The following is a 27509-nucleotide window of genomic DNA, read 5'->3' as shown; positions in this document are numbered from 1 at the left end:
GTGACACACTGTAACAAACCTCCTCCTCATGTAATCTCCTTACTACTGAGGTGACACACTGTAACAAACCTCCTCCTCATGTAATCTCTTTACTACTGGGGTGACACACTGTAACAAACCTCCTCCTTATAGACCAGGACCTGCTGTGTATCTGCTAGAAGGTGGAGGTGTAGGACCTGTGATGATGTCACAATCATGTGACCAGTGTGAGTGGGGGCGGAGCTCAGCAGATAGAATAGTTAGTGGTGAAGGACCTGTGAGGAAAGTCATGTGACAGCAGTGGGCGGGGCTCAGCTGTGAAATGAAGAGTTGAATTGTGAGGTAAGAATTCCGGAGGTTTGTTATATATATAATAAGTGAGGATGTGTATGTGATATATGATGTGATCCCTGTATAATATATATAATAAGTGATGATATGTATGTGATATATGATGTGATCCCTGTATGATATATATAATAAGTGAGGATGTGTATGTGATATATGATGTGACCCCTGTATGATATATATAATAAGTGAGGATGTGTATGTGACATATGATGTGATCCCTGTATGATATATATAATAAGTGAGGATGTGTATGTGATATATGATGTGATCCCTGTATAATATATATATAATAAGTGAGGATGTGTATGTGATATATGATGTGATCCCTGTATGATATATATAATAAGTGAGGATGTGTATGTGATATATTATGTGACCCCTGTATGATATATATAATAAGTGAGGATGTGTATGTGATATATGATGTGATCCCTGTGTATATATATATATAATAAGTGAGGATGTGTATGTGATATATGATGTGATCCCTGTATGATATATAATAAGTGAGGATGTGTATGTGATATATGATGTGACCCCTGTATAATATATATAATAAGTGAGGATGTGTATGTGATATATGATGTGACCCCTGTATGATATATATAATAAGTGAGGATGTGTATGTGATATATGATGTGACCCCTGTATGATATATATAAGTGAGGATGTGTATGTGATATATGATGTGATCCCTGTATGATATATATAAGTGAGGATGTGTATGTGATATATGATGTGGTCCCTGTATGATATATATATATAATAAGTGAGGATGTGTATGTGATATATGATGTGACCCCTGTATAATATATATATAATAAGTGAGGATGTGTATGTGATATATGATGTGATCCCTGTATGATATATATAATAAGTGAGGATGTGTATGTGACATATGATGTGACCCCTGTATAATATATATATAATAAGTGAGGATGTGTATGTGATATATGATGTGATCCCTGTATGATATATATAATAAGTGAGGATGTGTATGTGATATATGATGTGATCCCTGTATGATATATATATAAGTGAGGATGTGTATGTGATATATGATGTGATCCCTGTATGATATATATATAAGTGAGGATGTGTATGTGATATATGATGTGATCCCTGTATGATATATATAATAAGTGAGGATGTGTATGTGATATATGATGTGATCCCTGTATGATATATATAAGTGAGGATGTGTATGTGATATATGATGTGACCCCTGTATAATATATATATATAAGTGAGGATGTGTATGTGATATATGATGTGATCCCTGTATGATATGTATAATAAGTGAGGATGTGTATGTGATATATGATGTGATCCCTGTATGATATATATAATAAGTGAGGATGTGTATGTGATATATGATGTGATCCCTGTATGATATATATAATAAGTGAGGATGTGTATGTGATATATGATGTGACCCCTGTATGATATATATAATAAGTGAGGATGTGTATGTGACATATGATGTGATCCCTGTATGATATATATAATAAGTGAGGATGTGTATGTGATATATGATGTGATCCCTGTATGATATATATAATAAGTGAGGATGTGTATGTGATATATGATGTGACCCCTGTATAATATATATATATAAGTGAGGATGTGTATGTGATATATGATGTGATCCCTGTATGATATATATAATAAGTGAGGATGTGTATGTGACATATGATGTGATCCCTGTATGATATATATAAGTGAGGATGTGTATGTGATATATGATGTGATCCCTGTATGATATATATAAGTGAGGATGTGTATGTGATATATGATGTGATCCCTGTATGATATATATAAGTGAGGATGTGTATGTGATATATGATGTGATCCCTGTATGTTATATATATATATATATATAAGTGAGGATGTGTATGTGATATATTATGTGATCCCTGTATGATATATATATAATAAGTGAGGATGTGTATGTGATATATGATGTGATCCCTGTATGATATATATAATAAGTGAGGATGTGTATGTGATATATGATGTGACCCCTGTATGATATATAATAAGTGAGGATGTGTATGTGATATATGATGTGACCCCTGTATAATATATATATAAGTGAGGATGTGTATGTGATATATGATGTAATCCCTGTATGATATATATATAATAAGTGAGGATGTGTATGTGATATATGATATGACCCCTGTATAATATATATATATATAATAAGTGAGGATGTGTATGTGATATATGATGTGACCCCTGTATGATATATATAATAAGTGAGGATGTGTATGTGATATATGATGTGACCCCTGTATGATATATATATATAATAAGTGAGGATGTGTATGTGATATATGATGTGATTCCTGTATGATATATATATATATAATAAGTGAGGATGTGTATGTGATATATGATATGATCCCTGTATGATATATATAATAAGTGAGGATGTGTATGTGATATATGATGTGATCCCTGTATGATATATATAAGTGAGGATGTGTATGTGATATATGATGTGATCCCTGTATGATATATATAAGTGAGGATGTGTATGTGATATATGATGTGGTCCCTGTATGATATATATATATAATAAGTGAGGATGTGTATGTGATATATGATGTGACCCCTGTATAATATATATATAATAAGTGAGGATGTGTATGTGATATATGATGTGATCCCTGTATGATATATATAATAAGTGAGGATGTGTATGTGACATATGATGTGACCCCTGTATAATATATATATAATAAGTGAGGATGTGTATGTGATATATGATGTGATCCCTGTATGATATATATAATAAGTGAGGATGTGTATGTGATATATGATGTGATCCCTGTATGATATATATATAAGTGAGGATGTGTATGTGATATATGATGTGATCCCTGTATGATATATATATAAGTGAGGATGTGTATGTGATATATGATGTGATCCCTGTATGATATATATAATAAGTGAGGATGTGTATGTGATATATGATGTGATCCCTGTATGATATATATAATAAGTGAGGATGTGTATGTGATATATGATGTGACCCCTGTATAATATATATATATAAGTGAGGATGTGTATGTGATATATGATGTGATCCCTGTATGATATATATAATAAGTGAGGATGTGTATGTGATATATGATGTGATCCCTGTATGATATATATAATAAGTGAGGATGTGTATGTGATATATGATGTGACCCCTGTATGATATATATAATAAGTGAGGATGTGTATGTGATATATGATGTGATCCCTGTATGATATATATATAATAAGTGAGGATGTGTATGTGACATATGATGTGATCCCTGTATGATATATATAATAAGTGAGGATGTGTATGTGATATATGATGTGATCCCTGTATGATATATATAATAAGTGAGGATGTGTATGTGATATATGATGTGACCCCTGTATAATATATATATATAAGTGAGGATGTGTATGTGATATATGATGTGATCCCTGTATGATATATATAATAAGTGAGGATGTGTATGTGACATATGATGTGATCCCTGTATGATATATATAAGTGAGGATGTGTATGTGATATATGATGTGATCCCTGTATGATATATATAAGTGAGGATGTGTATGTGATATATGATGTGATCCCTGTATGATATATATAAGTGAGGATGTGTATGTGATATATGATGTGATCCCTGTATGATATATATAAGTGAGGATGTGTATGTGATATATGATGTGATCCCTGTATGATATATATATATATATATATAAGTGAGGATGTGTATGTGATATATTATGTGATCCCTGTATGATATATATAAAATAAGTGAGGATGTGTATGTGATATATGATGTGATCCCTGTATGATATATATAATAAGTGAGGATGTGTATGTGATATATGATGTGACCCCTGTATGATATATAATAAGTGAGGATGTGTATGTGATATATGATGTGACCCCTGTATAATATATATATAAGTGAGGATGTGTATGTGATATATGATGTAATCCCTGTATGATATATATATAATAAGTGAGGATGTGTATGTGATATATGATGTGATCCCTGTATGATATATATAATAAGTGAGGATGTGTATGTGATATATGATGTGACCCCTGTATGATATATATATAATAAGTGAGGATGTGTATGTGATATATGATGTGATCCCTGTATGATATATATAATAAGTGAGGATGTGTATGTGATATATGATGTGATCCCTGTATGATATATATAATAAGTGAGGATGTATATGTGATATATGATGTGATCCCTGTATGATATATATAATAAGTGAGGATGTGTATGTGATATATGATGTGACCCCCTGTATAATATATATAATAAGTGAGGATGTGTATGTGATATATGATGTGATCCCTGTATGATATATATAATAAGTGAGGATGTGTATGTGATATATGATGTGACCCCTGTATAATATATATAATAAGTGAGGATGTGTATGTGATATATGATGTGACCCCTGTATGATATATATAATAAGTGAGGATGTGTATGTGATATATGATGTGATCCCTGTATGATATATATATATAAGTGAGGATGTGTATGTGATATATGATGTGACCCCTGTATGATATATATAAGTGAGGATGTGTATGTGACATATGATGTGATCCCTGTATGATATATATATAAGTGAGGATGTGTATGTGATATATGATGTGACCCCTGTATGATATATATAAGTGAGGATGTGTATGTGACATATGATGTGATCCCTGTATGATATATATAATAAGTGAGGATGTGTATGTGACATATGATGTGACCCCTGTATAATATATATATAAGTGAGGATGTGTATGTGATATATGATGTGATCCCTGTATGATATATATATATATAAGTGAGGATGTGTATGTGACATATGATGTGATCCCTGTATGATATATATATATATATATATAAGTGAGGATGTGTATGTGATATATTATGTGATCCCTGTATGATATATATATAATAAGTGAGGATGTGTATGTGATATATGATGTGACCCCTGTATGATATATAATAAGTGAGGATGTGTATGTGATATATGATGTGACCCCTGTATAATATATATATAAGTGAGGATGTGTATGTGATATATGATGTAATCCCTGTATGATATATATATAATAAGTGAGGATGTGTATGTGATATATGATGTGATCCCTGTATGATATATATAATAAGTGAGGATGTGTATGTGATATATGATGTGACCCCTGTATGATATATATATAATAAGTGAGGATGTGTATGTGATATATGATGTGATCCCTGTATGATATATATAATAAGTGAGGATGTGTATGTGATATATGATGTGATCCCTGTATGATATATATAATAAGTGAGGATGTATATGTGATATATGATGTGATCCCTGTATGATATATATAATAAGTGAGGATGTGTATGTGATATATGATGTGACCCCCTGTATAATATATATAATAAGTGAGGATGTGTATGTGATATATGATGTGACCCCTGTATGATATATATAATAAGTGAGGATGTGTATGTGATATATGATGTGACCCCCTGTATAATATATATAATAAGTGAGGATGTGTATGTGATATATGATGTGATCCCTGTGTATATATATATAATAAGTGAGGATGTGTATGTGATATATGATGTGACCCCTGTATGATATATATAAGTGAGGATGTGTATGTGATATATGATGTGATCCCTGTATAATATATATAATAAGTGAGGATGTGTATGTGATATATGATGTGATCCCTGTATGATATATATAATAAGTGAGGATGTGTATGTGATATATGATGTGATCCCTGTATGATATATATATAATAAGTGAGGATGTGTATGTGATATATGATGTGATCCCTGTATGATATATATAATAAGTGAGGATGTGTATGTGATATATGATGTGATCCCTGTATGATATATATAATAAGTGAGGATGTGTATGTGATATATGATGTGATCCCTGTATGATATATATAATAAGTGAGGATGTGTATGTGATATATGATGTGATCCCTGTATGATATATATAATAAGTGAGGATGTGTATGTGATATATGATGTGATCCCTGTATGATATATATAATAAGTGAGGATGTGTATGTGATATATGATGTGATCCCTGTATGATATATATATAATAAGTGAGGATGTGTATGTGATATATGATGTGATCCCTGTATGATATATACAATAAGTGAGGATGTGTATGTGATATATGATGTGATCCCTGTATGATATATATAAGTGAGGATGTGTATGTGATATATGATGTGATCCCTGTATGATATATATAATAAGTGAGGATGTGTATGTGATATATGATGTGATCCCTGTATGATATATATAATAAGTGAGGATGTGTATGTGATATATGATGTGATCCCTGTATGATATATATAATAAGTGAGGATGTGTATGTGATATATGATGTGATCCCTGTATGATATATATATAATAAGTGAGGATGTGTATGTGATATATGATGTGATCCCTGTATGATATATATAATAAGTGAGGATGTGTATGTGATATATGATGTGATCCCTGTATGATATATATAATAAGTGAGGATGTGTATGTGATATATGATGTGATCCCTGTATGATATATATAATAAGTGAGGATGTGTATGTGATATATGATGTGATCCCTGTATGATATATATAATAAGTGAGGATGTGTATGTGATATATGATGTGATCCCTGTATGATATATATAATAAGTGAGGATGTGTATGTGATATATGATGTGATCCCTGTATGATATATATAATAAGTGAGGATGTGTATGTGATATATGATGTGATCCCTGTATGATATATATATATAAGTGAGGATGTGTATGTGATATATGATGTGATCCCTGTATGATATATATATAATAAGTGAGGATGTGTATGTGATATATGATGTGACCCCTGTATGATATATATAATAAGTGAGGATGTGTATGTGATATATGATGTGATCCCTGTATGATATATATATAATAAGTGAGGATGTGTATGTGATATATGATGTGATCCCTGTATGATATATATATATAATAAGTGAGGATGTGTATGTGATATATGATGTGACCCCTGTATGATATATATATATATAAGAGAGGATGTGTATGTGATATATGATGTGATCCCTGTATGATATATATATAATAAGTGAGGATGTGTATGTGATATATGATGTGACCCCTGTATAATATATATATATAATAAGTGAGGATGTGTATGTGATATATGATGTGACCCCTGTATGATATATATAATAAGTGAGGAGGTGTATGTAACATATGATGTGACCCCTGTATGATATATATAATAAGTGAGGATGTGTATGTGATATATGATGTGATCCCTGTATGATATATATAATAAGTGAGGATGTGTATGTGATATATGATGTGACCCCTGTATGATATATATAATAAGTGGGGATGTGTATGTGATATATGATGTGACCCCTGTATAATACAGTATATATATAATAAGTGAGGATGTGTATGTGATATATGATGTGATCCCTGTATGATATATATAAGTGAGGATGTGTATGTGACATATGATGTGACCCCTGTATGATATATATATATATATAATAAGTGAGGATGTGTATGTGATATATGATGTGATCCCTGTATGATATATATATAATAAGTGAGGATGTGTATGTGACATATGATGTGATCCCTGTATGATATATATATATATATATATATATATAATAAGTGAGGATGTGTATGTGATATATGATGTGATCCCTGTATGATATATATATATATATATATATATATATATATATATATATATATATATATATAATAAGTGAGGATGTGTATGTGACATATGATGTGGTCCCTGTATGATATATCTAATAAGTGAGGATGTGTATGTGATATATGATGTGATCCCTGTATAATATATATAATAAGTGAGGATGTGTATGTGATATATGATGTGATCCCTGTATGATATATAATAAGTGAGGATATGTATGTGATATATGATGTGATCCCTGTATGATATATATATAATAAGTGAGGATGTGTATGTGACATATGATGTGATCCCTGTATGATATATATATAAGTGAGGATGTGTATGTGATATATGATGTGACCCCTGTCTGTGATATATGATGTGGTCCCTGTATAATATATAATAAGTGAGGATGTGTATGTGATGTGATCCCTGTATGCTATATATATAATAAGTGAGGATGTGTATATGATATATGATGTGATCCTTGTATGATATATATAATAAGTGAGGATGTGTATGTGATATATGATGTGATCCCTGTATGATATATAATAAGTGAGAATATGTATGTGATATATGATGTGATCCCTGTATGATATATATATAATAAGTGAGGATGTGTATGTGACATATGATGTGATCCCTGTATGATATATATATTAGTGAGGATGTGTATGTGATATATGATGTGACCCCTGTCTGTGATATATGATGTGGTCCCTGTATAATATATAATAAGTGAGGATGTGTATGTGATGTGATCCCTGTATGCTATATATATAATAAGTGAGGATGTGTATGTGATATATGATGTGATCCCTGTATGATATATATATATATATAATAAGTGAGGATGTGTATGTGACATATGATGTGACCCCTGTATGATATATATATAATAAGTGAGGATGTGTATGTGACATATGATGTGGTCCCTGTATGATATATCTAATAAGTGAGGATGTGTATGTGATATATGATGTGATCCCTGTATGATATATATATATAATAAGTGAGGATGTGTATGTGATATATGATGTGGTCCCTGTATGATATATATATAATAAGTAAGGATGTTTTTGTGATATATGATGTGATCCCTGTATGATATATAAGTGAGGATGTGTATGTGATATATGATGTGATCCCTGTATGATATATATATAATAAGTGAGGATGTGTATGTGACATATGATGTGACCCCTGTCTGTGATATATGATGTGGTCCCTGTATAATATATAATAAGTGAGGATGTGTATGTGATGTGATCCCTGTATGCTATATATATATAAGTGAGGATGTGTATGTGACATATGATGTGGTCCCTGTATGATATATATAATAAGTAAAGATGTTTTTGTGATATATGATGTGATCCCTGTATGATATATATATATATAATAAGTGAGGATGTGTATGTGACATATGATGTGGTCCCTGTATGATATATATAATAAGTAAGGATGTGTATGTGAAATATGATGTGATCCCTGTATGATATATATATAATAAGTGAGGATGTGTATGTGATATATGATGTGATCCCTGTATGATATATATATAATAAGTGAGGATGTGTATGTGACATATGATGTGATCCCTGTAGTATATATATAATAAGTGAGGATGTGTATGTGACATATGATGTGATCCTTGTATGATATATATATAAGTGAGGATGTGTATGTGATATATGATGTGATCCCTGTATGATATATATAATAAGTGAGGATGTGTATGTGATATATGATGTGATCCCTGTGTATATATATAATAAGTGAGGATGTGTATGTGACATATGATGTGGTCCCTGTATGATATATATCTATAAGTGAGGATGTGTATGTGATATATGATGTGACCCCTGTATGATATATAATAAGTGAGGATGTGTATGTGACATATGATGTGACCCCTGTATGATATATATAATAAGTGAGGATGTGTATGTGATATATGATGTGATCCCTGTATGATATATATAATAAGTGAGGATGTGTATGTGACATATGATGTGATCCTTGTATGATATATATATAATAAGTGAGGATGTGTATGTGATATATGATGTGATCCCTGTATGATATATATAATAAGTGAGGATGTGTATGTGATATATGATGTGATCCCTGTATGATATATATAATAAGTGAGGATGTGTATGTGATATGATGTGACCCCTGTATGATATATATAATAAGTGAGGATGTGTATGTGATATATGATGTGATCCCTGTATGATATATATATATAAGTGAGGATGTGTATGTGATATGATGTGACCCCTGTATGATATATATAATAAGTGAGGATGTGTATGTGATATATGATGTGATCCCTGTATGATATATATAATAAGTGAGGATGTGTATGTGATATATGATGTGACCCCTGTATGATATATATAATAAGTGAGGATGTGTATGTGATATATGATGTTACCCCTGTATGATATATGTATATAATAAGTGAGGATGTGTATGTGATATATGATGTGATCCCTGTATGATATATAATAAGTGAGGATGTGTATGTGATATATGATGTGACCTCTGTATGATATATAATAAGTGAGGATGTGTATGTGATATATGATGTGATCCCTGTATAATACATATATATATAAGTGAGGATGTGTATGTGATATATGATGTGATCCCTGTATAATATATATATATAAGTGAGGATGTGTATGTGATATATGATGTGATCCCTGTATGATATATGTAATAAGTGAGGATGTGTATGTGACATATGATGTGATCCCTGTATGATATATAATAAGTGAGGATGTGTATGTGACATATGATGTGATCCCTGTATGATATATATATAAGTGAGGATGTGTATGTGATATATGATGTGACCCCCTGTATGATATATATATATAATAAGTGAGGATGTGTATGTGATATATGATGTGACCCCTGTATGATATATATAATAAGTGAGGATGTGTATGTGATATATGATGTGACCCCTGTATGATATATATATAATAAATGAGGATGTGTATGTGATATATGATGTGACCCCTGTATGATATATATAATAAGTGAGGATGTGTATGTGATATATGATGTGATCCCTGTATAATATATATAAGTGAGGATGTTTTTGTGATATATGATGTGATCCCTGTATGATATATAAGTGAGGATGTGTATGTGATATATGATGTGACCCCTGTATGATATATATATAATAAGTGAGGATGTGTATGTGATATATGATGTGATCCCTGTATGATATATATAAGTGAGGATGTTTTTGTGATATATGATGTGATCCCTGTATGATATATAAGTGAGGATGTGTATGTGATATATGATGTGATCCCTGTATAATATATATAATAAGTGAGGATGTGTATGTGATATATGATGTGATCCCTGTATGATATATATAATAAGTGAGGATGTGTATGTGACATATGATGTGACCCCTGTATGATATATATAATAAGTGAGGATGTGTATGTGATATATGATGTGACCCCTGTATGATATATATAATAAGTGAGGATGTGTATGTGATATATGATGTGACCCCTGTATGATATATATATATAATAAGTGAGGATGTGTATGTGATATATGATGTGATCCCTGTGTATATATATAATAAGTGAGGATGTGTATTTGACATATGATGTGGTCCCTGTATGATATATATATATAATAAGTGAGGATGTGTATGTGACATATGATGTGATCCCTGTATGATATATATAATAAGTGAGGATGTGTATGTGACATATGATGTGATCCTTGTATGATATATATATAAGTGAGGATGTGTATGTGATATATGATGTGACCCCTGTATGATATATATAATAAGTGAGGATGTGTATGTGATATATGATGTGATCCCTGTATGATATATATAATAAGTGAGGATGTGTATGTGATATATGATGTGATCCCTGTGTATATATATATAATAAGTGAGGATGTGTATGTGATATATGATGTGACCCCTGTATGATATATATATAATAAGTGAGGATGTGTATGTGATATATGATGTGATCCCTGTATGATATATATAATAAGTGAGGATGTGTATGTGATATATGATGTGATCCCTGTATGATATATATATAATAAGTGAGGATGTGTATGTGATATATGATGTGATCCCTGTATGATATATATAATAAGTGAGGATGTGTATGTGATATATGATGTGATCCCTGTGTATATATATAATAAGTGAGGATGTGTATGTGATATATGATGTGACCCCTGTATGATATATATATATAATAAGTGAGGATGTGTATGTGACATATGATGTGATCCCTGTATGATATATATAATAAGTGAGGATGTGTATGTGACATATGATGTGACCCCTGTATGATATATATAATAAGTGAGGATGTGTATGTGATATATGATGTGACCCCTGTATGATATATTTAATAAGTGAGGATGTGTATGTGACATATGATGTGATCCCTGTATAATATATATAATAAGTGAGGATGTGTATGTGATATATGATGTGATTCCTGTATGATATATATAATAAGTGAGGATGTGTATGTGATATATGATGTGACCCCTGTATGATATATATAATAAGTGAGGATGTGTATGTGACATATGATGTGATCCCTGTATAATATATATAATAAGTGAGGATGTGTATGTGATATATGATGTGATTCCTGTATGATATAAATAATAAGTGAGGATGTGTATGTGACATATGATGTGATCCCTGTATAATATATATAATAAGTGAGGATGTGTATGTGATATATGATGTGACCCCTGTATGATATATATAATAAGTGAGGATGTGTATGTGATATATGATGTGATCCCTGTATAATATATATATAAGTGAGGATGTGTATGTGATATATGATGTGACCCCTGTATGATATATATAATAAGTGAGGATGTGTATGTGATATATGATGTGACCCCTGTATGATATATATAATAAGTGAGGATGTGTATGTGATATATGATGTGATCCCTGTATGATATATAATAAGTGAGGATGTGTATGTGATATATGATGTGACCTCTGTATGATATATAATAAGTGAGGATGTGTATGTGATATATGATGTGATCCCTGTATAATATATATATAAGTGAGGATGTGTATGTGATATATGATGTGATCCCTGTATAATATATATATATAAGTGAGGATGTGTATGTGATATATGATGTGATCCCTGTATGATATATGTAATAAGTGAGGATGTGTATGTGACATATGATGTGATCCCTGTATGATATATAATAAGTGAGGATGTGTATGTGACATATGATGTGACCCCTGTATGATATATATATATATAAGTGAGGATGTGTATGTGATATATGATGTGATCCCTGTATGATATATATATAAGTGAGGATGTGTATGTGATATATGATGTGACCCCTGTATGATATATATATAATAAGTGAGGATGTGTATGTGATATATGATGTGACCCCTGTATGATATATATAATAAGTGAGGATGTGTATGTGATATATGATGTGACCCCTGTATGATATATATAATAAGTGAGGAGGTGTATGTAACATATGATGTGACCCCTGTATGATATATATAATAAGTGAGGATGTGTATGTGATATATGATGTGATCCCTGTATGATATATATAATAAGTGAGGATGTGTATGTGATATATGATGTAACCCCTGTATGATATATATAATAAGTGGGGATGTGTATGTGATATATGATGTGACCCCTGTATAATACAGTATATATATAATAAGTGAGGATGTGTATGTGATATATGATGTGATCCCTGTATGATATATATAAGTGAGGATGTGTATGTGACATATGATGTGACCCCTGTATGATATATATATATATATATAATAAGTGAGGATGTGTATGTGATATATGATGTGATTCCTGTATGATATATATATATATAATAAGTGAGGATGTGTATGTGATATATGATATGATCCCTGTATGATATATATAATAAGTGAGGATGTGTATGTGATATATGATGTGATCCCTGTATGATATATATAAGTGAGGATGTGTATGTGATATATGATGTGATCCCTGTATGATATATATAAGTGAGGATGTGTATGTGATATATGATGTGGTCCCTGTATGATATATATATATAATAAGTGAGGATGTGTATGTGATATATGATGTGACCCCTGTATAATATATATATAATAAGTGAGGATGTGTATGTGATATATGATGTGATCCCTGTATGATATATATAATAAGTGAGGATGTGTATGTGACATATGATGTGACCCCTGTATAATATATATATAATAAGTGAGGATGTGTATGTGATATATGATGTGATCCCTGTATGATATATATAATAAGTGAGGATGTGTATGTGATATATGATGTAACCCCTGTATGATATATATAATAAGTGAGGAGGTGTATGTAACATATGATGTGACCCCTGTATGATATATATAATAAGTGAGGATGTGTATGTGATATATGATGTGATCCCTGTATGATATATATAATAAGTGAGGATGTGTATGTGATATATGATGTAACCCCTGTATGATATATATAATAAGTGGGGATGTGTATGTGATATATGATGTGATCCCTGTATGATATATATAAGTGAGGATGTGTATGTGATATATGATGTGATCCCTGTATGATATATATAAGTGAGGATGTGTATGTGATATATGATGTGGTCCCTGTATGATATATATATATAATAAGTGAGGATGTGTATGTGATATATGATGTGACCCCTGTATAATATATATATAATAAGTGAGGATGTGTATGTGATATATGATGTGATCCCTGTATGATATATATAATAAGTGAGGATGTGTATGTGACATATGATGTGATCCCTGTATGATATATAATAAGTGAGGATGTGTATGTGACATATGATGTGATCCCTGTATGATATATATATAAGTGAGGATGTGTATGTGATATATGATGTGACCCCTGTATGATATATATATAATAAGTGAGGATGTGTATGTGATATATGATGTGACCCCTGTATGATATATATAATAAGTGAGGATGTGTATGTGATATATGATGTGACCCCTGTATGATATATATATAATAAGTGAGCATGTGTATGTGATATATGATGTGATCCCTGTATAATATATATATAAGTGAGGATGTGTATGTGATATATGATGTGATCCCTGTATAATATATATATAATAAGTGAGGATGTGTATGTGATATATGATGTGATCCCTGTATAATATATATAAGTGAGGATGTTTTTGTGATATATGATGTGATCCCTGTATGATATATAAGTGAGGATGTGTATGTGATATATGATGTGATCCCTGTATGATATATATAAGTGAGGATGTTTTTGTGATATATGATGTGATCCCTGTATGATATATAAGTGAGGATGTGTATGTGATATATGATGTGATCCCTGTATGATATATATAATAAGTGAGGATGTGTATGTGATATATGATGTGACCCCTGTATGATATATATATATATAAGTGAGGATGTGTATGTGATATATGATGTGATCCCTGTATAATATATATATAATAAGTGAGGATGTGTATGTGATATATGATGTGACCCCTGTATGATATATATAATAAGTGAGGATGTGTATGTGATATATGATGTGATCCCTGTGTATATATATAAGTGAGGATGTGTATGTGACATATGATGTGGTCCCTGTATGATATATATATATAATAAGTGAGGATGTGTATGTGACATATGATGTGATCCCTGTATGATATATATAATAAGTGAGGATGTGTATGTGATATATGATGTGATCCCTGTATGATATATATAATAAGTGAGGATGTGTATGTGATATATGATGTGATCCCTGTATGATATATATAATAAGTGAGGATGTGTATGTGATATATGATGTGATCCCTGTATGATATATATAATAAGTGAGGATGTGTATGTGATATATGATGTGATCCTTGTATGATATATATATAAGTGAGGATGTGTATGTGATATATGATGTGATCCCTGTATGATATATATAATAAGTGAGGATGTGTATGTGATATATGATGTGATCCCTGTATGATATATATATAATAAGTGAGGATGTGTATGTGATATATGATGTGATCCTTGTATGATATATATATAAGTGAGGATGTGTATGTGATATATGATGTGATCCCTGTATGATATATATAATAAGTGAGGATGTGTATGTGATATATGATGTGATCCCTGTATGATAAATATAATAAGTGAGGATGTGTATGTGATATATGATGTGTTCCCGTATGATATATATAAGTGAGGATGTGTATGTGATATATGATGTGATCCCTGTATGATATATATAATAAGTGAGGATGTGTATGTGACATATGATGTGATCCCTGTATGATATATATATAATAAGTGAGGATGTGTATGTGATATATGATGTGACCCCTGTATGATATATATATAAGTGAGGATGTTTATGTGATATATGATGTGATCCCTGTATAATATATATATAATAAGTGAGGATGTGTATGTGATATATGATGTGATCCCTGTATAATATATATATATAATAAGTGAGGATGTGTATGTGATATATGATGTGATCCCTGTATGATATATATATAAGTGAGGATGTGTATGTGATATATGATGTGATCCCTGTATGATATATATAATAAGTGAGGATGTGTTTGTGACATATGATGTGACCCCTGTATGATATATATAATAAGTGAGGATGTGTATGTGATATATGATGTGATCCTTGTATGATATATATAATAAGTGAGGATGTGTATGTGATATATGATGTGACCCCTTATGATATATATAATAAGTGAGGATGTGTATGTGATATATGATGTGACCCCTGTATGATATATATAATATATAATAAGTGAGGATGTGTATGTGATATATGATGTGATCCCTGTATGATATATATAAGTGAGGATGTGTATGTGATATATGATGTGATCCCTGTATGATATATATAATAAGTGAGGATGTGTTTGTGACTTATGATGTGACCTCTGTATGATATATAATAAGTGAGGATGTGTATGTGATATATGATGTGATCCTTGTATGATATATATAATAAGTGAGGAGGTGTATGTGATATATGATGTGACCCCTGTATGATATATATATATAATAAGTGAGAATGTGTATGTGATATATGATGTGATCCCTGTATGATATATAATAAGTGAGGATGTGTATGTGATATATGATGTGACCTCTGTATGATATATAATAAGTGAGGATGTGTATGTGATATATGATGTGATCCCTGTATAATATATATATAAGTGAGGATGTGTATGTGATATATGATGTGACCCCTGTATGATATATATAATAAGTGAGAATGTGTATGTGATATATGATGTGACCCCTGTATGATATATATAAGTGAGGATGTGTATGTGACATATGATGTGATCCCTGTATGATATATAATAAGTGAGGATGTGTATGTGATATATGATGTGACCCCTGTATGATATATATAATAAGTGAAGATGTGTATGTGATATATGATGTGACCTCTGTATAATATATAATAAGTGAGGATGTGTATGTGATATATGATGTGACCCCTGTATGATATATATAATAAGTGAGGATGTGTATGTGATATATGATGTGACCCCTGTATGATATATATAATAAGTGAAGATGTGTATGTGATATATGATGTGATCCCTGTATAATATATATATATATATATATATATATATAAATAAGTGAGGATGTGTATGTGATATATGATGTGACCTCTGTATGATATATAATAAGTGAGGATGTGTATGTGATATATGATGTGATACCTGTATAATATATATAATAAGTGAGGATGTGTATGTGATATATGATGTGACCCCTGTATGATATATATGATAAGTTTAGATATGTATGTGATATATGATGTGATCCCTGTATGATATATATAATAAGTGAGGATGTGTATGTGATATATGATGTGGTCCCTGTATGATATATATAATAAGTGAGGATGTGTATGTGATATATGATGTGATCCCTGTATGATATATATAGTAAGTGAGGATGTGTATGTGATATATGATGTGATCCCTGTATAATATATATATAAGTGAGGATGTGTATGTGATATATGATGTGACCCCTGTATGATATATATATATATATATATAAGTGAAGATGTGTATGTGATATATGATGTGATCCCTGTATAATATATATATAATAAGTGAGGATGTCTATGTGATATATGATGTGACCCCTGTATGATATATATAATAAGTGAGGATGTGTATGTGATATATGATGTGAGCCCTGTATGATATATATATAATAAGTGAGGATGTGTATGTGATATATGATGTTATCCCTGTATGATATATATAATAGGTGAGGATGTGTATGTGATATATGATGTGACCCCTGTATGATATATATATAATAAGTGAGGATTTGTATGTGATATATGATGTGATCCCTGTATAATACATATAATAAGTGAGGATGTGTATGTGACATATGATGTGACCCCTGTATGATATATATAATAAGTGAGGATGTGTATGTGACGTGTAATGTATCATTTAGGGCCCCTCTTTTACTCATAAAGGCCCAGGCAGGACCATCCCCTCCAGCTAACCCAGTTGTCTCCTTTTCTCCTGAATGACTCCCTAGGACAAGGACAGGAATGAGATGACTAAGAGAATATTACACTTCACCTTGGAGATCCTCCACCTGCTGACCGGAGAGGTGAGGTGACCCATCTACATTTCCACCATTGTTGTCTCCATCTACATTTCCACCATTGTTGTCCCCATCTACATTTCCACCATTGTTGTCCCCATCTACATTTCCACCATTGTTGTCCCCATCTACATTTCCACCATTGTTGTCTCCATCTACATTTCCACCATTGTTGTCCCCATCTACATTTCCCCCATTGTTGTCTCCATCTACATTTCCACCATTGTTGTCCCCATCTACATTTCCACCATTGTTGTCCCCATCTACATTTCCACCATTGTTGTCTCCATCTACATTTCCACCATTGTTGTCCCCCCATCTACATTTCCACCATTGTTGTCCCCCCATCTACATTTCCACCATTGTTGTCCCCATCTACATTTCCCCCATTGTTGTCTCCATCTACATTTCCACCATTGTTGTCCTCATCTACATTTCCACCATTGTTGTCCTCATCTACATTTCCACCATTGTGGTCCCCATCTACATTTCCACCATTGTTGTCCCCATCTATATTTCCACCATTGTTGTCCCCATCTACATTTCTACCATTGTTGTCCCCATCTACATTTCCACCATTGTTGTCCCCTCATCTACATTTCCACCATTGTTGTCCTCCCATCTACATTTCCACCATTGTTGTCCCCCCATCTACATTTCCACCATTGTTGTCCCCATCTACATTTCCACCATTGTTGTCCTCCCATCTACATTTCCACCATTGTTGTTCCCCATCTACATTTCCACCATTGTTGTCCCCCCATCTACATTTCCACCATTGTTGTCCCCATCTACATTTCCACCATTGTTGTCCCCCCCATCTACATTTCCACCATTGTTGTCCCCCCATCTACATTTCCACCATTGTTGTCCCCATCTACATTTCCACCATTGTTGTCCTCCCATCTACATTTCCACCATTGTTGTTCACCATCTACATTTCCACCATTGTTGTCCCCCCCATCTACATTTCCACCATTGTTGTCCCCATCTACATTTCCACCATTGTTGTCCTCCCATCTACATTTCCACCATTGTTGGCCCCCCACATCTACATTTCCACCATTGTTGTCCTCATCTACATTTCCACCATTGTTGTCCCCATCTACATTTCCACCATTGTTGTCCCCCATCTACATTTCCACCATTGTTGTCCCCCATCTACATTTCCACCATTGTTGTCCCCATCTACATTTCCACCATTGTTGTCCTCATCTACATTTCCACCATTATTGTCCCCATCTACATTTCCACCATTGTTGTCCCCCATCTACATTTCCACCATTGTTGTCCCCTCCATCTACATTTCCACCATTGTTGTCCCCATCTACATTTCCACCACTGTTGTCCCCCATCTTTGGGGCCGCTCTATGGTCTGGATGTCTCTTTGTAGGTGAGGTCTCCAGAACTGACCCCATTATTCCAGATGTGCTCACTAGAGCTCTATACAGGGGGCACAATCTCCTCTTTGTAGTGGGGGAGGAATACTGGGGTCAGTCCCTCATTGTCTCTCTCCATACACAGGATTACACCGTAGTGAAGAAGACATGGGGGGAGTGTGTGGCCCCCAGCAGCCATCTCCATGAGTCAGAAGGACGGAGCAGGGCCTGGGGCCCCATCACAGAGCCTTCACCTCACTCACTGATACATGAGGAGAAGATCCTAGAACTCACCCACAGGATCACTGAGCTGCTGACTAGAGAGGTGACCCTGCTGGGACATTATACAGTAATGGAGGGGTCTGGTGATGACTGGAGAGGTGACATTGCTGGGACATTATACAGTAATGGAGGGGTCTGGTGATGACTGGAGAGGTGACACTGCTGGGACATTATACACTAATGGAGGGGTCTGGTGATGACTCGAGAGGTGACACTGCTGGGACATTATACAATAATGGAGGGGTCTGGTGATGATTAGAGAGGTGACACTGCTGGGACATTATACATTAATGGAGAGGTCTGGTGATGACTAGAGAGGTGACACTGCTGGGACACTATACAGTAATGGAGGGGTCTGGTGATGACTGGAGAGGTGACACTGCTGGGACATTATACAGTAATGGAGGGGTCTGGTGATGACTAGAGAGGTGACACTGCTGGGACATTATACAGTAGTAGAGGGGTCTGGTGATGATTAGAGAGGTGACACTGCTGGGACATTATACAGTAATGGAGGGTCTGGTGATGATAAGATAGGTGACACTGCTGGGACATTATACAGTAATGGAGGGGTCTGGTGAGGACTGGAGAGGTGACACTGCTGGGACATTATACAGTAATGGAGGGGTCTGGGGCTGACTGGAGAGGTGACACTGCTGGGACATTATACAGTAATGGAGGGGTCTGGTGATGATTAGAGAGGTGACACTGCTGGGACATTATACAGTAATGGAGGGGTCTGGTGATGACTGGAGAGGTGACACTGCTGCGACATTATACAGTAATGGAGGGGTCTGGTGATGATTAGAAAGGTGACACTGCTGGGACATTATACAGTAATGGAGGGGTCTGGTGATGACTGGAGAGGTGACACTGCTGGGACATTATACAGTAATGGAGGGGTCTGGTGATGATTAGAGAGGTGACACTGCTGGGACATTATACAGTAATGGAGGGGTCTGGTGATGACGGTATCATTGTGTGTCAGGTTCCTATAAGGTGTCAGGATGTGGCGGTCTATTTCTCCATGGAGGAGTGGGAGTATGTAGAAGGACACAAGGATCTGTACCAGGACATGATGGAGAATGACCCCCCAGAGATGGATGAGGACAGAGAACAGACGGCTGCAGAGATATTTGTCCTCACATTGGAAATAATCTACTTGATATCTGGAGAGGTGAGAGGTCACATGACATAAATTATTTCTCCATTAATAAAACAAGTAAATGACTGAGAATGGGAAGAATCCTTAGAAAATATGTAGTGATCAGTGTCTCCGCATATACAGGATTATACAATAATGAAGAAGTCAACTGGAGAGAGTGTGACCCCCCATGAGTCAGGAGGACAGAGCAGGGCCCGGGGCCCCATCATGGAGCCTCCACCTTACTCACCGATACATGGGAAGAAGATCCTAGAACTCACCCACAGGATCACAGAGCTGCTGACTGAAGAGGTGACCCTGCTGGGACATTATACAGTAATGGAGGGGTCTGGTGATTATTAGAGAGGTGACACTGCTGGGACATTATACAGTAATGGAGGGGTCTGGTAATGACTGGAGAGGTGACACTGCTGGGACATTACACAGTAATGGAGAGGTCTGGTGATGATTAGAGAGGTGACAGTGCTAGGACATTATACAGTAATGGAGGGGTCTGGTGATGACTGTAGAGGTGACACTGCTGGGACATTATACAGTAATGGAGGGGTCTGGTGATGACCGGAGAGGTGACACTGCTGGGACATTATACAGTAATGGAGGGGTCTGGTGATGATTAGAGAGGTGACACTGCTGGGACATTATACAGTAATGGAGGGGTCTGGTGATGATTAGAGAGGTGACACTGCTGGGACATTATACAGTAATGGAGGGGTCTGGTGATGATTAGAGAGGTGACACTGCTGGGACATTATACAGTAATGGAGGGGTCTGGTGATGATTAGAGAGGTGACACTGCTGGGACATTATACAGTAATGGAGGGGTCTGGTGATGATTAGAGAGGTGACACTGCTGGGACATTATACAGTAATGGAGGGGTCTGATGATGACTGGAGAGGTGACACTGCTGGGACATTATACAGTAATGGAGGGGTCTGGTGATGACTAGAGAGGTGACACTGCTGGGACATTATAAAGTAATGGAGGGGTCTGGTGATGATTAGAGAGGTGACACTGCTGGGACATTATGCAGTAATGGAGGGGTCTGGTGATGATTAGAGAGGTGACACTGCTGGGACATTATACGGTAATGGAGGGGTCTGGTGATGATTAGAGAGGTGACACTGCTGGGACATTATACAGTAATGGAGGGGTCTGGTGATGACTGGAGAGGTGACACTGCTGGGACATTATACAGTAATGGAGGGGTCTGGTGATGATTAGAGAGGTGACACTGCTGGGACATTATACAGTAATGGAGGGGTCTGGTGATGACTGGAGAGGTGACACTGCTGGGACATTATACAGTAATGGAGGGGTCTGGTGATGATTAGAGAGGTGACACTGCTGGGACATTATACAGTAATGGAGGGGTCTGGTGATGATTAGAGAGGTGACACTGCTGGGACATTATACAGTAATGGAGGGGTCTGGTGATGATTAGAGAGGTGACACTGCTGGGACATTATACAGTAATGGAGGGGTCTCGTGATGATTAGAGAGGTGACACTGCTGGGACATTATACAGTAATGGAGAGGTCTGGTGATGATTGGAGAGGTGACACTGCTGGGACATTATACAGTAATGGAGGGGTCAGGTGATGACTGTAGAGGTGACACTGCTGGGACATTATACAGTAATGGAGGGGTGTGGTGATGATTAGAGAGGTGACACTGCTGGGACATTATACAGTAATGGAGGGGTGTGGTGATGATTAGAGAGGTGACACTGCTGGGACATCATACAGTAATGGAGGGGTCTGGTGATGACTGGAGAGGTGACACTGCTGGGACATTATACAGTAATGGAGGGGTCTGGTGATGATTAGAGAGGTGACACTGCTGGGACATTATACAGTAAAGGAGGGGTGTGGTGATGATTAGAGAGGTGACACTGCTGGGACATTATACAGTAATGGAGGGGTCTGGTGATGACGGTATCATTGTGTGTCAGGTTCCTATAAGGTGTCAGGATGTGGCGGTCTATTTCTCCATGGAGGAGTGGGAGTATGTAGAAGGACACAAAGATCTGTACCAGGACATAGTCATGATGGAGGATCACCGGCCCCTCACATCACAAGGTGAGACATATATATATAGATATAACGATCTTTATTACAGATGGAGTAGATGGAATTCTGAGAGAGAACGTAATTTTCCAGTTTTTAATGAAATTCCTCTGGACAGCTTTTGATAAATCTCCATTGTACTTAATATTACTGTTAAATTCTGGTTGATATTTTCTGCATTTTTACGTGAATTGCATGAAAATGAGAAAAGTGCGCACTTTTGGCAGAATTCCAGCTTCTCTACGTGTAATAAAGATCGTCCTGCCCCATAAATTAGTTATTAATTCCCATTTACAATCTGTTGTCTTTATGTCACATTATGTGTTAATTGTCCTTTTAGTTCTTTAGTTCAGAGATTCGAAGTTTGGCGGAAATGTAAAAAATTTTAGAAGAAATTTCAAAATCCGATATTTTTAGGGAACGGTTCAGTCCTTAAGTAGATTTGAGGGGCCTGAATGTTAGAACCTCCTATAAATCCCCCATTATAAACTCTGCACCCCTCAATGTAATCAAAATGATATTTGGGAAGTTTATTAACCCTTTAGGTGTTTTACGGAAATTAAAACAAAGAGGGGAATAGCCGACATTAAAAAATATTGAAATTTATGAATTCCACCTCCAAATTCTGATTTATTTAGAAATATCTCCCATATGTGGCCCAAGAGCTCCAGGACTTACACACCGGCCTCATACATGACGGGGCACCTTGTGGATTTGGGTTCTTCCTGTTATTTAGGATTTTGGTCTAGGCCTTGGGGTCCCAAAATATTTTCACGAGACAAATTGATGTTTTTATTGGTACCATTTTGGGGTCATGTGACCTTTTTTGATCACTTTTTATTGTAGTTTTACAGAGGTGGCATTAAAGATATGTCAATTTGGCAAGTTTTTAAAATACATTTTATTTATTTATTTTATGTCGTTCAAGTTATCTTGCTAAAAACATAATTCATAATGGGGGAAAGGAGGATTGTATATTTATTTTATATTTATTGTTTATCAATTTATTTACTTATTTATTTTTTGTTTAGTTTATTTTGACTTTTTTTTTTATTGTCCCTTTAGGGGACTTGACACTTTTATAACACATTGCGGTACAGATCTGTACTCCGGCTGCTGGAGACAGGAAACTAGAGGTCGTTCGGAGGTCTATGGTTGCCATGGCTACCATCGGGACCCGGCGACCGCATTGCAGGGTCCCAATGGAGAACAGAGGGAGCTTCCCTTCTCTGTCACCCTGACTGATGCTGCAGTCACACTGACTGGATTCGAGCGCAGTGGGAAGGGGGTTAAAAAAAGAAAAAAAATAGTTTTTTTTACATGTAAATGTGGTCATGTGACCTTAATGGCCTGAACGGTGGAGGAGTCTACTCCATAAACTGCATGAAAAAAAAAACTGCACGTGTGTTTCCTGCCCAATAGAAATTTCTCTACTTCTCAGTAGGATAAAATTGATCTGTTTTTTTTGTAAACAGGAAATCCAAGTAAGAATTCTGAGGGAAACTTCATGTTATCCCTGAATTATAAAAGAGAAGATGGAGAGATCATGGAGCGCTCCTCAGGAGAAGATGGAGAGATCATGGAGCGCTCCTCAGGAGAAGACCTCCTTACCTCTAATGTCCATCCTGATTTATCCTATAATAATCCCCCTGATCATGGGGAACCTTCTCCTGACCAACCAGATATTGTTACCACAAGGACAGGTCAGGAAAGGGGGAAAGGTTTATATTGTGAGGAATGTGGGAAATGTTTTATGAATAGATCAGCTCTTGCTATGCACAGAAAAAGTCACACAAGAAAGACGCTGTATGTGTGTTCAGAATGTGGGAAATGCTGTATAGCACAATCAGAACTAAATAGACATGAGAGAATTCACACAGGAGAGAAGCCATATTCATGTTCTGAATGTGGGAAATATTTTGCACACAAATCAAATCTTGTAATACATGAGAGAATTCACACAGGAGAGAAACCATATTCATGTTTAGAATGTGGGAAATTTTTAACAACCAAAGCAAAGCTTATTGTGCATCAAAGAACTCACACAGGAGAGAAGCCATTTTCATGTTTAGAATGTGGGAAATGTTTTTCAAGTAAACCACGTCTTGTTACACATCAGAAAACTCACAGAGGAGAAGAGCCATTTTTATGTTTAGAATGTGGAAAATGTTGTAAAACAAGCTCTGCTTTAATTGTGCATCAGAGAACTCACAGGGAAAAGAAGCCATTTTTATGTTTAGAATGTGGGAAATGTTTCTCAACTAAGGCACGTCTGGTTAGACATGAGAGAACTCACACAGGAGATAAGCCGTATTCATGTTCAGAATGTGGGAAATGTTTTAGAGATAAATCATATCTTGTTACACATGAGAGAATTCACAGAGGAGAGAAGCCGCATTCATGTTCAGAATGCAGAAAATGTTTTACTTCTAAAGGAGAGCTTGTTAGACATCGGAGAACTCATGGAGGAGGGCAGCCACATTCATGTTCAGAATGTGGGAAATCTTTTAGCACTACATTTGTATTAAGGAATCATCAGAGAACTCACACAGGAGAGAAACCATATTCATGTTCAGAATGTGGGAAATGTTTTGCAACTAAAGGAGAGCTTGTTATACATCAGAGAACTCACACAGGAGAGAAGCCATTTTCATGTTTAGAATGTGGGAAATGTTTCTTAAGTAAATCAAATTGTGTTAGACATGAAAGGAGTCACAAAGGGAAGAAGATGTTTTGATGTTTTATTTGCAAAAGTATTTTTATTTTTATTTTTTAAACAAATTTTGAAACTCATCAGAGAATTTAATTAGAGAAGAAATCAAGTTTTTGTTTGTATGTAAGAAATACTATAATACTATATATATATATTAAACATCCAGGAGAGGGTTTAAAGGGAACCTGTCCGCGCTAGTTTCATCTTTGGGCACAACACTGTGAACGCCGTCCGATCCTGATATCTTAAAGGGGTATTCCGGTCAAAAACATCTTTTCATATCAACTGGCTCTAGAAAGTTAAACAGATTTCTAAATTAGCGTATAGATGAGTAGTTCGGCACTGCTAACTTCTGAACCTGAAAGCGGGTGGACACTAAGTTGCTGTAGCGGAGTGGGGATACGGTGGTGCTCGGACTCACGTAGAATATACCATCAGTGCATGAGAAGATAAAGAAAAGTCGGCACTCACCGGGTTTCCAATTCAGCAGATTTTATTGCACGTTACTCACAGCCGTAGTACAATTCTCGGGGAGACGACGGATGGTACAAGGGGGGTACCACAGAGAGGCGACACCTGTGTTTCGTACTTAGTAGTGCTTCAACGGGCCTAACTCTTTACCGGAACATGTCATCTTCTTATACAGGTGAGTTTAGTAATTGGACCTATCACCATCTAACACACCTTGTGACGTTAAAAGAAGGGGAGGAGGTTGCTTAGTTAAGCTTGTTCCTACTTAGATCTAGCTCATTGTTCAGACTGTCAAGACTGGTATCGTAAAAAACATACTTAGAAGCAAACTGAGACATCAACTTTATCATTAAGCCCTTAGACTCCCGTTGCGTCAGTAGCAATTATCCATTGTGTCTCTCTTCTAAGAAGGTTTTTATCAGATCTTAGCCCCGGTCGTGCAGCTACTTTTTCTATTCCTGCAAACCTTAATGATTCGTGACTTCCTCCATGGGCTTCTACTACATGGGAAATAAATCTGGGAGCTCCCTTTTTGGTGCGTAGAGAGTAGAAGTGCTCTCTAATT

The 27509-nt window shown here is 34.9% G+C and overlaps 1 protein-coding gene across 1 annotated transcript; it reads left to right on the top strand.

Moving 5' to 3' along the window:
• The first annotated feature begins 200 nt into the window (after window positions 1–200).
• LOC130283211 (oocyte zinc finger protein XlCOF22-like) lies at window positions 201–26673 on the top strand. Its single transcript, XM_056532451.1, has 7 exons — window positions 201–321; window positions 18799–18873; window positions 20392–20571; window positions 21517–21705; window positions 21817–21984; window positions 23646–23772; window positions 25236–26673. Exons 2-7 carry the CDS (start codon window positions 18817–18819, stop codon window positions 26495–26497), a joined length of 1983 nt encoding a protein of 660 aa, XP_056388426.1. The 5' UTR covers window positions 201–321; window positions 18799–18816; the 3' UTR covers window positions 26498–26673.
• Window positions 26674–27509: the final 836 nt, after the last annotated feature.

This window comes from Hyla sarda, chromosome 1 (genome assembly GCF_029499605.1).
Source record: "Hyla sarda isolate aHylSar1 chromosome 1, aHylSar1.hap1, whole genome shotgun sequence".
NCBI lineage: Eukaryota > Metazoa > Chordata > Amphibia > Anura > Hylidae > Hyla > Hyla sarda.
The sequence above is the reverse complement of the archived record's forward strand: the minus strand, read 5'-3'. Positions and strand labels throughout refer to the sequence as shown.